General features: G+C 40.7%; 1 protein-coding gene across 1 annotated transcript in view; it reads right to left on the bottom strand.

Moving 5' to 3' along the window:
* Window positions 1-13,406, bottom strand: part of ENPP2 (ectonucleotide pyrophosphatase/phosphodiesterase 2) — a 186,816-nt gene extending 173,410 nt beyond the window's left edge. The window contains exon 1 of the mRNA XM_027854024.1: window positions 13,166-13,406. Coding sequence (XP_027709825.1) covers window positions 13,166-13,186 — 21 coding nt within the window. The 5' untranslated portion in view covers window positions 13,187-13,406. The remainder of the gene's footprint in view (window positions 1-13,165) is intronic.
* Between the last annotated feature and the right edge of the window lie 524 nt (window positions 13,407-13,930).

Genomic DNA, 13,930 nt, shown 5'->3' with positions numbered 1-13,930 from the left:
ATTGTATGGTTTCTGTAAGTGATGAGGAGCACATTATAATTAGAATAGAATGTGAGATGAGAGTTGAGTTGGGCATTAAAAGATAGAAAAGATTAGGATAAAAGGAAGGGATTTAAGGTGGCATTTTCAGCAAAGGGCATTTCACGTTAGGCTGGGAGACTGGACCAGTAATGACTCAGAGATGAAAATTAGCATCAGCACAAATAGAAGACAGTGAAGAAAAATGAGAGTAACAGTATATTAAGTAGAGAGAAAGCAAAATAAACCCGGAACATGATGCTTGAACTTTTGGAAAGTTTAGAAGCTTAGGAAGAGGTAACAAAGGACTTTGCATTTATCTATTAATTCAACAAATATTTATCACATCCCTCGTGCGCAGGGCAATCACATGGCCTCCTATGTCAGAGCAACAAAAGGCAAGCTAGTGGCTAACAACGGCTGGTTGACAAATCTCAGAGCTGAATTTCTGATCCTCCACTACATGCAGGAATACACGTGCACGCGCACATCCATACCAGCTTTGGATTATTTCCCAGAGCAAGCCAGATTGGTGATGTAGCAATGATGTTCATTAGAGATGGCAGATGTTTGCTACTGGATCACCAAAACAGCTCATTTACTCAGAAGGGGTTGTATTGAATTAAATAGCAGCCTCTATATCAGGCGATTAATTCTATAGTGTCCCCTAAATAGGTCCTTTAAGCTCAAAGAAGCATGGGGGGTAGCACTGAGAGGCGGTGAATGGAGTAGTAGACGTAGACCTGAGTTCAAGGCCCACCTCAGACACTAGCTATATAGGCATAAGTGGATTACTTAACTTCTCTGAATCTTAGTTTACTTATCTGTAAAACAGGGATACTATTGCTTGCGCTCCTACCCCCTAGGATTGTTGTACAAAAAGCACTTGGTGAAACTTCAAAGTGCTATATAATTGAGAAGAGAGAGAGCACGGTCATTTTGGCTGCTAGTGGGAAACAGAGAAACGGCACCAGCCCAAACAGCGCTGCCTGTTCCTTGGTCATTCTCTCTGCCCCCAGTCGCTCCCCCGTCCAATCCATCTTTCTCCACACAACTGATAAACCCATATGCCTAAAACATGTCTAGCTATGTCACTCTCCTGTTGACGAAACTTCAGCGGATCCTTGTTGTCTTTAGGATAAAAGGCCAACTCTCCTGTTTGGCATTTAAAGCCCTTTACAACATGGCTCCAGACTATCTCCACTGATTTTACATTACTATCATGCAATCTGCATTCCAACCAAACAGGCCTACTCCTCTATAGAACTTTCCATCTCTCACTTCCATGCCTTTGCATAGGCTGCCCCCCAGTGTGTGGAATGCTCTTCCTCTTCACCTCAGCCTCTTGGAAGAATAATGATAATAACAACGACGACGAACATTTATGGAATTTACCATGTGCCAGGTACTGCGCTAAGCGCTTCATTATTTCATTTGATCCTCGCAACAACCCTGATAGATGGGAGGTAGATGCTATTATTGTCTCCATTTTACCGATGAGGATACTGAGGCAAACAGAGGATCAATGACTTGCTCAGGATCACACAGCTAGTATGTATCGGAGGCCAAATTTGAACTCAAGTCTTTCTGACTCCAGGACCAGCATTCTATCCACTACGCCACCTAACTCCCCAACCCCCCTCAAACTCTACCTCCTATGTAAGCAGGCGTCTGTATATACAAAGCTCCAAAAATGAGTGGAATCAGGAAAAGGTTCATAGAAGGGAAGAGGAAAGGAATAAATATAGCGTCTACTATGTACCAGGAAGTATAACTATTATCTCATAGAATGATAGAATCACAGAATTTGAAAGTTGGAAAGGATCTCAGGGGTCATGTAGTTCAACCCAGAAGCAAAATGAATCCTGACAATAACATACCCAAAAAGCGTCCCCTCCCCAGGCTCTGTTTGATGACCTCCAAAGAGGGAAAACCCATCCTTGTCCAAGGCAGCCCATCGCCATTTTGGACAGCTCTAACTGTTAGTATGTTTTTTCTATAAATAACGCCCATATTTGCCTCTTTGCCCCTTCCACCAATTGCTCCTGGGTATGTCCTCTAGGGTCAAACAAATTCCTGCTTAGGTAGGAAGTGGAGGACCTAGAGTGTTTAGAGTGCTGTTATTGTTCTGTGTGTGTGTGTGTGTGTGTGTGTGTATAGTATGCACTGCATACATTTCTCTCTATATGCCATTTCTCCCTGTAGAATATAAGTTGCACATAGTAGTCACAACTGCCCTTAAAGAAAGGGACTATTTTGTCTTTGTATGCCTAGGACCCAGCACAGTATGTGGTAGGTAGTAGATACTTAATGCTTTTTTCAATTGGATTCCCTCTTGTTCCCAGATTGATTGACATGACAGTCAACGACTAAAGGAATTGTCAAGAATCTTCTCCCTCCCCCCAGCTCCACCCAGTTCCTTTACAATGTTGGTAAATGGAGGCCCTGGGATAACTTGAAGGAGACACCAGCTCCTAAAGATGGCCCTAGAATGATTAGCTGAGTAGGTAGACCCCTCCTATGGAAGAAGATGTCATTGTTGCTACAATTTAGTAAGAAAACAGTCCTTCCAATTTCAAGAGGACAATGTCATCTTCAGAAGTGTCAGTTACCCTAGTCCCATGTGCACACCTTCATGCATGTGCTCTATATCTGTTCCCCTCCATGTATGTTCTCTAGTCACATGCATTACCTATGTTGCTTCCACAGGGAATTGGTATGTCACACCACTAATGATATAGTAACCTATAAGAGAACGCACTCCTGTGTGGGTGGAGCTGAATTTAGGAGAGTGGGGGAGAAGGGAGGAAGGGAATCTTTCTTCTCACATATTTTGCTACGTTGTTTGACTAAATGTTTTTTGTTTTGAACCAATGTGTCCTCTGGTAGGACTAGTAAAAGTAAATGCATTAGTAAGGACTTACAAATCAGAGATTTTTTAAAAGAGATCACTAACTCACAAAATGTCTCAGTCTAAGATAGCTTTCTCGGGGTCTGCCTTGTTGGGTAGAGGAGATGTCACAATTACGATGACATCTTAAAGTAGAAGTCCAATCAAATGTCAACTCAGAAGAAAATTAGTGTTGTGTCTAGAGGTTGGCCAACTGATTTTTGTTTTATCTAGAAGCAAGGCTGGAAAGAAGACACGGAATTCCAATTAATATAAAGGGGAAAGTATAATTTTGGTGTTTTTAAGTATCTATTTTACTTCAGCAATAAGAAAAGAGAAACATCTTTAAAATCCCAACATTTTAGCATTCCTGAAAACTAGCAATTTATTTAAAAGGGAGACAGTTTTAAAAAAACGTGTGTATATATGTGTGTATATATGTATATATCACACACATATGTATATATGATATATGTGTATATACAATGTGTTTGTATATGTTTATGTATGTCTATAACATATATACACAAACATATAAACATACACACACATATATATATACACTTTTTTTATTCCTATTCTTAGAAGTAACGAGGGTATGTTCTAATAAAAAGCACACTGTTCATCAACCAGGAGACCTAGCTCTGCCACTAACTTGTTGAGTAATCTCAGAAAAGTCATTCAACTTTTCTGGACCTTAGTTCACTGAATTAATTACCTAATGGTAATACTGAAAGCCCCTTCTAGCTCTGGAGTTCCATGATAATAATAATGGCTAGAAATTCTAATGGAACTTTAAGGTTTCAAAGAACTTTATAAATATTATCTTTTTTTATCCTCACAACGACTTGGAAGATAGGTGCTCTTATTATCCCCATTTTACAAATGAGGTAAATGAGGCGGAGAAAGGTTATGTGACTTTTCTAGGGTCACATAGCTAGTAAATCTCTGAGGTCAGATTTGAACTGTGCCAGCTGGCTGTCTATATGAGAGCCAATTAACTTAGTAATGATGTCTAGGGCAGCTAGATAGGCAGTGGATAGAGTGCTGGGTCTGAAGTCAGAAAGACAGCTTCCAGAGTTCAAATCTAACCTCAAACACTTACTAGATGTATGACACAAATCACTTAACCCTGTTTGCCTCAGTTTCCTTATCTGCAACATGAACTAGAAGAAAATGGCAAACCACTCCGGTATCTCTGCCAAGAAAATCCCAAATGGGGCCAAGAAGAGTTGCACATAGCTGAACAACAACAACTCTCAGGTTACTATCATGGGTCTAGAGTTGGAAGGGTCTTCAAAGACCGTTTAATCCAACCCCAGTGAAACTGAGACCCAAGGTGATTAATTGGCTTACCCAAAGTCATACAGGTTATAAGCATCAGAGGCAGTATTTGAACCCAGATCCTCTGACTCAATAGCCAGTGAGTGTTCTTTCCACTGCATCTTTTCCTTGGTTTCAGTCTTTAGGCTTCCTACAGTAGTAAGTAAGCTTCTGATTTTCTCTAAAATAATGGTTTTTAACCTGGGTTCCTTGAACTCATTGGGTTTTTTAAATGTATATATTTTGATAATTACATTTCAATATAATTGGTTTCCTTTGTATTTTATTTTATGCATTTAAAAATATTATTCTGAATAGGGGCTTCACCAGCCATGCAAAGGGGTCACAAAACAAAAAGAGGTAAAATAAGGTTCCCAGGCCAGTAATTAATTCACTTTTGTACCTATCCCCAGTCTTCTGAAAGAATGGTCTGCAATCTGTGACACACAGCCCATTCCATTTTGCTAATGCCCCTCCTATTGTGCTATTTGAGCAAAGACTCGCCTCTTCTGCACTGATACTAAAAAAGGACACGGCAGGTCTCTGATTATCACTTCAGTTTCTTGTCCAAAATAATTGTTTATTGATTACCAGCTGTGACACTTATCACATTAGTGACCTTCGGCAAGCCCCTCAAATTCTCTGAGCCTCAGTCTCTACCTCAATAAAATAAAGAAGTTTGACTAGACCGTCTTGGAGGTTTTTTCCCGTGACTTCACTTTAATAGTCAATAACTGCTAAGTAGTAAATCATTATTGTGGATCTTCTACCTTATAGGCTTGAAAAGACATGACTCCAAGTACAGCACAACTTCCTTAGGTCATTTGTTGTTTGTCCTGCCTTCCCTGAAACTGATTTGTGGGAGCACTTCAAGGAAGTGGCCCCCCAGAAAATATCTGGTACATGAAAACAACTACTCCAGCCACATCACTATCAAATGTTTATAGAGAACCCTTGATCTAAGCCACTTTGTTTATAAATGCAGGCTATTTTCTCTACGGAAAGGCCTTGTTTACTGACCAAATGGGCTTTCTCAATACACAATCTGCTTGTTGACAAATCTAGCTACAAAACTTTGGATATGTTGGACACAATTGAGTTTTTCCATCATTAATACTTACCAAACATTAATGCATCATAGCTCCGTGGAGGGTTGGGGGCCACTAACCTTTTTTTCCATACCGCTAACTTGAATTAACCAAAATGAACAAATACAAGATTATTCCATATTTCCCCCCCTCCGCAGGTGACCTAAGTTTGTTTTTTGGCACCCACTCTATGCAGTAGCTCTGGCACTTCTTACAGGGTCATGAGAGCTTTCACCCAGGGGAGTTATTAGTTTTGAATCCAGGGGGTAATTCCATAAGAATGCCTGTTTTCCTTCAAAGGACAAAATGTTGTTTGTGTGGTGTTAAGCTCAGTATTAAGCATTCCCTAAACCATCAGACGTAAGCAAAGCAGTAATACCACGCTGATCAGAGGAAGAAAAAGCCTGGCAGAGCCAGACAGCAGGACCTCAGCTATGACGACGTGAGATTGTTAGACCTGATCAGACCTCAGAGACGATCCAACCCACCTCCCCCATTCACCAGATAAGGAAACTGAGTCCCACAGCCTCATAGAATTTGACAGATAGAAGGGAATTCAAGAGTCACCTAGTCCAAGCCGCACGTGAATGGAATCCCCACTCTAACATACCTGATACACAGTATCTCCAAGGAAAGGGAGTTCCCTTCTGAACAGTTCTCAGGAAGTTTTTCCTGACAATCAACATAAATTTGTCTCTTGCAACTTCCACACATTGCTTCTGACATTGCCTTCTGAAACCAAACATAACAAGACAAATCTCTTCTCCACATGACAGACACTCCTTCAGCATTACAAGACAGCTCTCAGGGCCTTTTCTCCAAGCTAAATATTCCTAGCTCCTTCAACCAATACTTGTATGTCATGCACTCAAGGTCCTTCACCATTCTGTTTGCCTACCTCTGGACACTCTCCAGCTTATCAGTGTTTCTCTTTAAACAGTAGCACCCAGAATTGAACAAAATATTCCAGATGAGGTGTGACTGGGAGAGTACGGTGTAGCTATTGCCCTCCCCCCATTCCTGGAAGCTATGAACTATCTATCCATGCCTATCCCATCTTATTATGCTTATAAAACTGATTTTTTGGTACCTAAGCACATTTTTACATTTATCTTTACTGAATTTCAGCTTATTTGATTTAACCCAATGTTCCACTCTGTCAAGATACTTTTGAAACCTGATTCTGCCATCCAATCAACCAATCAATCAACAAGCATTTATTAAGCATCCAACATGTACCCAGCACTGCCTAAATGCCAGATATACAAATATAATTAACATAATAATTGTATTCTAAGAACATATATACACATGTGTGTATATATGTATATGTTTGTATTATGTAAAGAATCAATATAAAGAGAATAAATACAAAATCATTAAATACAAGGTGGTTTGAGAGGGAGGGAGGGCACCCACATTTGGGGGAGAATCAGAAAAGACTTCATATAGAAAGTGGTGTTTAAGGTCCATTTGAACAAAGAGAAGGATTCTATTAGGTGGAAGTGAGGAGTGAGTGTGTTCCAGGCATGTGGGGTGGCCCCTGTAAAAGTATGGAGATGAGAGATAGAGTGTCCTTGTGTGAAAAACAGAAAGAAGGCCAGTTTGACTGGACTGCAGAGTACAAGAAGCTAGAAAGATAGGTTGGGGCCAGGTTGTGAAGAGGTTGAAATACTAAACAGAGAAGTTCATAGTTGATTCTAGAGGCAACAAGAAGCCACTGGAGTTCATTGACCAGGGCAGTATTATGACTGGATCTGCCCTTAACGGAAATAATTTTGGCAGTGGTGTATATAAAGTTGAAAAAGTAAGGAGAGACTTAAAGTAGTGTAGAGGCTGTTCCATCATGGTTCCATCTGCAAAAATGATAAGCATACCATCTACAGCCTTCTGTCCTATCTTGGTATTGTCCACAAATTTGATAAGCATATCATCTACAATCTTCTGTCCCATCTTGGTATTGTCCGCAATTTGATAAGCATACCATCTATGGTTTTATCCAAACCATTGATAAAATTGTTAAATAGTGAAGGACCAAACAGATTCCCTGGAGTACTCCATGGGAGACCTCCTGCCATATTAACATGAAACCATTAACAATTACTCTTTGAGGTCAATCATCTAGCCAGTCCTGAATCAATCTGATAGTGTTATCATCTAATGCACATCCTCCCATATTCCCAACAAAAAATAGTATGAGATACTTTATCAAAAGCTTACCTAAAATCTACCTAAAGTAAATCCACAGTATTTAAAGATCCAGTGATTTGCCTAAGGCCGCCTAACTAAATGTTTTATTTCCTGTCTCTTTAGAAGAATCCTCTTTCATTTGCCCACATGCCTCTTAGTCCTGTTGGCAGGCCTTGGTTAATCTTCATGATGACTCATTATGAAATAGGAAAAATCTTTCACCCAGTGCTTCTCAGCAGCATACTAGCAATGCTCATCTGACCAAACAACCTTTATTACCAATATTCCTGATAATTATAATTCCCAGTGTCTACATTCCATGGCTCAAACATTGCTCTAAAACTTTTTCTTTAAAAGCTTGAGGTACACTTTCCCAAAAAAAAAATTTTTAAACAATTTTTAAAATAGATTTATATAGTGCTTTAAGATTTGCAAAGTGTCATATATATATAAATATATATATGTGCAAAGTGTGTAGTCTTTTACCTCAATTTATGGTTTCATCTCAAGGCAGATAAATAGTTATTTAAGAGGCAATCTGGTGTAGCAATAGTTTGTTGTTGTTCAGTTGTTCAATGGTGTCCAACTCTGAACTGCTCTCAAAGCTCAGGAAGACCCAGGCTTAAGTCCAGCGTCCGATCCATGCTGGATGTGGGACGCTGGACAAGCCACTTACCCTTCACAGTGCTCTAGGACAGGTAATTCCCTAGCACTCTAAGTTGCTGACAATGCCAACCTGCATTGGAGAAGAAGTTTCTATATCTGAGAGTTCCTCAATGAAATTAAGGGTCCAATCCCTATTCCTGATCCTTTGTAATCCCAGTACCTTGCACATAATAGACATGAACAAATGTTTGTTGAATTGAAACAGTCCTAAATATTTCATAAAAACATGAGGTTGAAAAAAATCTCTCTTAGTTCTTGGAGTTTGAGTGTAAAAATGGGAAGACCAAAAGTAATGGTAAGAAGTAATAAAAAGGAAGATTGTCACTGTTCCCTCTGCTACGTACATGTCCTATCACCCACCTTTTTTCCCCCTATTATTCCTGAATCCAAAGCCTTAACTTTATAAGAATGGAAGAGAGCCAATAGCATCTGGATTCTCTCATCCCTTACATTTGCTGCTATCCACCACAGCATTAAATCAGTTACATGCAAAATGTGTACTCTTCTCCAAAATGTTAGCCATAGGCTCCCCCAGACAGGAATACTGGGCAACCGTTCTGTGGAACAGTAAGGCAATGATTGTTGTCAATAACTTTAACAAGGGCACCAGCCTTTCTCCTTCTCTCAAGCTTTCTATAGGGACGAGCCTATAAAAGCTGAGGTAGTACAGGTCTTTGGGTCATGCTGCCGGGTTCCTAACTATATTTTCAGCAGGGAATATAAGAGAGATAACAGCAGAGAAGAGCAGCTGTGAAGGAGGCTGGTTACTTCATTCAATCAACAACCATTTATTGAGTCCTAACTATGTGCCAGACACAGTGCTAAACACTGAAGATACAAAGAGAGTTACCAATACAGTCCCTGCCCTTAAGGGGCTCACATTCTAATGGAGGAGACAACATGCAAATAACTATGCACACACAAGAGATATGCAGGGTAAATAGAAGGTAATCTTCAGAGGAAAGGCCCTAGGATCGGTGTGGGAAGAAGAGGGGGATGGGAAAGGCCCCCTGCAGAGGTGAGATTTGCGCTGCATCTGGAAGAATGCTAGTGAAAACAGGCGGTGGAGGTCAAAAAAGTGCGTTCCCAAGCATGGGGGATTACCAGTGAAAAGGGAGAGAGACAGCATGTCATGTGCCCAAAATAGCAAGAATGCTGGTGTTGCTGAATCACAGAGTATGTGAGGGAATAAGCTAGATTTCCCAGTGTGTTTGTGTTGCCCAGTGTTCTGTATCGTCCCTGGAGAGAATCTCTCAGTGTATTATACTTCATGCTGATGGAATTCTTAAAGCATAGCAAATAACAATGGCTGAGCAGTGGTGAGTATTTCACAAGGTCAGCAATGGCTGTGTCCCTGAAAACACCTTCATGTCCTACCTTGTTCCCTCAGATGTACCCCGGCAGAGGTCAGCCGACCCGGATACCAGTAGTAGAGTTAAATATGCTGGTCTTACATGAAATCAAATTCAGAAAAGTAAACCATTTTTCCACACAGCTAATTCTCTACCTTTCCTTTCACATGTTCTGTTCATCTCCGGAAGATTGGCCATGAGCAATGAATTTTTTCTAGCCATAGTAAGCCATTGTAGAGCAAACCGTAAGGGTGAAGAGGTAGGGAAATAAATACTAACCGCAGGTGGAGAGACACACGAATAAAAGAACAAGCTTTGTCTAGCCTGGATGTCACTACTTAATAAAGAACAAATTCAGAGGAAGAAGAGATTACTTTTTCATGGGGTAGGTAGGTGCAGAAGGAGACTGTTAAGAATGCTTTCCATCAGATTCAACCATCCTCTCCAGGCCATTTTTGCCATCTGCCTTACTGTTGCCCTACTTCTTCATATATGGAATAATACCATCCAGGCTGGACCTCCAGAAACCATGTCTCTAGTCCCCCAGCTTTGAAACACAGTCTGAGGCTGAACTGTCCTTTCTGGTAAACAAGTAGAATAAGACTGGTGAATAACCCAGCCCACTATCTATCTCCAGCCCCAGACCAAACCATGTTTCATATCCCATCTAGCCATCTTCTCCAGGACCATTGTATCATTTTCCCTGTCACTGCTTTTTAACCCCCCATACCTGTGATTCCTGAGACCAAAACTCCTAACTCCTTTTCCTGTCCACCAGTCATTCCCTGGATGTGTTGTTCCTCCCTATTAGCATCCACCTGAAGGCAGGGACTATCTCACTCTTATACTTGTGATTGCCCAGGGTTTAAAGGCACATCCACAAGGAAAGGAGGCTGTATGGTGGAGCCTTGAACTCTTAGACCTGAGTTCTAGTTTGGATTTGACTACTTGCTAGTTATATAAGCCTTTGAGCAAGTTAGCTAACGACCCTGGGCCTCAGTCTATTAGTTCGATTGTAAAATAATGGGATTCACATGGACCTAAGAGGTCATTTAGTCTAACTTAGCCCTTTATCCAACTGTTCTACAATATCCTTGATAAATGGTTGTCTAGCTTCTGCTCAAAGACCTCCAATGCAACAGAAATCTCACCCTCCAAAGGCTGATCGTTTTATTCTCAGACAACTCTAATTACCGTAGACAGAGAGCTGGCTTAGGAAGACTAGGGTTCAAGTGCCACATCTTGGCCTGTACTCACTCTATGACCTTGAGCAAGTCACAGAACGGCTACATGGCCCTGACAACTTTCTAATACCATAAGTTTCAGAGAAGGTGCCTATTCATATTGATAGAGGAATTTTCTCATCAGTAGTTTCTTAATTTGATAAAATCATATGTCTAGCAAAAAAAAAAAAAAGCAATTTTTCCTTATACCACACCTAATTTTGATTCTAACCTTGCCCTCTGGATCCAGAGAAAACTAGATAGGACTAAACAATCTCTAAGTTTCCTTTTGGTTCAAACATCTTCAATTTCTACATTTCATGCATTTGTCTTTTCAGACACTCTTTCACTCGCTGATAGTTACCTTCTCAATACAATTAACAAGAAAAAATTAAATCCTATCTGCAACCATTATAAAAGACCTGTCTGGTCATTCTCTTTTAAACTGTTGGACACCCATCAACTTTTTAGAAAGAAAATGAAAACAATATGTTGACTCACCACAACTCCCCAAAGACAGAGCAAAGGGGTCCCTAAAATAAACTTTCAAAATCCCTTGATTCCATTGTTGTCTATTTATCTTCTCCAATTGACTGACTCATTTCTCCATGCAAACTGCCTACCTCTCTACCTCTTCCTATTTGTCTTCTTCATCCTTCATCCTTCCTCTCTGAGTAGACAAGAGAAATACCTTTCTCCTCTACACTCTCGCCATTGAAGATCAAGGATTTCAAAGAAGCCTCTTCTCCTATGGTCTTGAGTAGCAAGAGGGAGCTAGAGAGTCAGTGAGTCACTACATGAGTGATGGGAATTGTCTGTGCAAAGTCTGAAAGGCAAAAGAATTCACAACCTCTCCTCTTTCCCAAAGACAACATACAAGGAAATGCCACAACTCACAGAAGCCCAGAACAGAAGTAATCGAGTTTTTTTTTTGTTTTGTTTTGTTTTTTGTTTGTTTGTTTTTTTGGAGAGTCAAAGCCTGTACATGGGCTGAGAAGGAAACCTACAGGCTTGAAAAAGTTCTTTTTCTAATCATCACAAATTCCCAGAAAGGGTGAACTCTAGATGCAGACTGTTTTCTGTTAGTTCCACTTCTTTTTTTTAATGCAAATCTTTTTGTGCTTTATCGTACAAAAAACCTGACATGTTAAGCATGAGTAGATTAGCTCTTCTGGTCTCTGACCTGACATTCAATAAATACATAGGTTTTCATTTTTCCCTCCTCTGATTGTCTAGTTAAACTAAAAACTATTCTACTTCCTGCTAAAACAAACACCATTTCCAAGCAAGGTAATTAGGGAAACAGTGAGACCCCCTCCAGGAGGCTTCCAAGCCAAAGGCAATGATCTTTCTTCACAGCACTCCCCAAACAGACCGGTTTGTATTAATAATGAGCAATTAAAGATCAAAAGGACAGATAATCTGTTTAGAGACCAAGTGAATCAACCAAGTTTCTTTCTAGGGCTATCCGGCACATCAATTCAAAAGCCTAAGTCAAGGGGGTAGGGGGCAGAGATGGTGACATAAACAGAAAAACAAGTATAAAAGACTTTTTTTTATCAGAATTAGAAATGTGCTCCTTCTTATCTACAGATCAAGTGTTCTTAACCTGAAGTCCATACCCATAGAGAGATTTCAGGGGATCCACAAACTTGGATGAGGGGAAAAAAATGCATCTTTATTTCCATGGACGTGGTTTCCTTTTTAAACCTACTTATTTTATGCATTTAAAAAATATTATTCTGAGAAGGGATACAGACTACCAAAGGGATCCATGTCTCAAAAAAAGGTTAAGAACCCCTCCTATAAATGATAATCACCACCTCTCTGCTCTCACTCTCAGAAGCAAGGAAAGGGAGAAGCTGTCTGAAATGCACAGGAAATTAACACGCTTGTGTTCCAAGAACTCATCCCTGAAATAGACTGCTCCAAGACTGCCCACCATCTGCGCAAAATGATAGATTCAACAGTAATAAATGTAAAGTGAAGCCTGTCCCTTGAATGACACAATGAATAACAAAATTCAGGACGTGAATGCCTAGAAACCAGCTTGCACTCCCTTTTCCTACTAACTCAAAAGGCAAACAGCCTTCCAAAGAAGAACACGCCGCTCAGCTGCACATTACACAATCGCTACATAGATTATCTTCTCCTTTTCAAGAAATGAAACACTCAATTTCCAAACCAAAATGCTGTTTGGCAAATACAACTTGCAAGGAGCTGGGTTCTGCTTCTGGGGCTACTCAGAGCTTCCCAGATTACTGCCTTCAGAACAGCTTCATCTTAGTAGGGAGGGGTATTGGGGGAAATTGTTACTTTGCTTCCCCTCCAACTTTCCTTCCTGACCTAAGAGCAGTTCACAGATGCCGCTTGCACAACAGAAGGAGGGGAGGGAGAGGCAGTCTCCTACCGTACCGGTTGGTCTTTAGCGCTCATGTTGCCACCGATGCTTTCTGCCCTTTTTTTCCGGAGAGCTTGGGATGGTCAGTGGGGGCAGCTGGGAGAGAACTTGTCCCTGAGGGCCCGGGACAGCTGATGGAGTTGTGCCCCAAGTGCGAAGAGCCGGCTGGTCCTGTTTGCACTATGTCGTTTGCTTTTGAGATTTCTCCAATGCAGATGAAGTCAGGGGGCAGCTGTCCTTGGGGACAATGATTCAATTGGAAGATGGCCTTTGAACAAAGGAGCTGCTTTTACCAGATAGTGTTTTACAGGCATACACATGACCTTTGACTACAAGGGCTGGATAGAAGGAAAGTGTCAGATCACCAAAGACGGACCTGTCGTCTAAATCATTTACACCCCCCCCAAACAGGGTCAAGTTAATTTTTCACCACATAATCTCTTAAGGAAGATTTCTGTGATCTCTGCCATTTCCCCTGCCCCCCCCCCAACTCCCGACTTTCAGATTATTTTCCCTTGTGTCCAAAAGGATTTTTTGTAGGTTAGACCTGGTGTGTTGTTAATACAGTCCTTCCACCAGCTCATATTCATACTAACCACAGGTTCACCAAAGATTTTTACTTTGTATATATTTTGCATTTGCTAATCTCTGTACATGTTGTTTCCCCTGTGGAATGTAAATTCCTTAAAGGCGTGGGCAGTTTTCATGTTTGTCTTTGTATTCCAAGCCCCTAGCTCAGTGCCGGGCATACAGTAGGCACCTAATAAATGTCTGGCATG

The sequence above is a fragment of the Vombatus ursinus genome, unplaced genomic scaffold, assembly GCF_900497805.2.
Source record: "Vombatus ursinus unplaced genomic scaffold, bare-nosed wombat genome assembly UNPS02010284.1, whole genome shotgun sequence".
Lineage (NCBI taxonomy): Eukaryota > Metazoa > Chordata > Mammalia > Diprotodontia > Vombatidae > Vombatus > Vombatus ursinus.
This window is presented reverse-complemented; position numbering and strand designations above follow the sequence as displayed.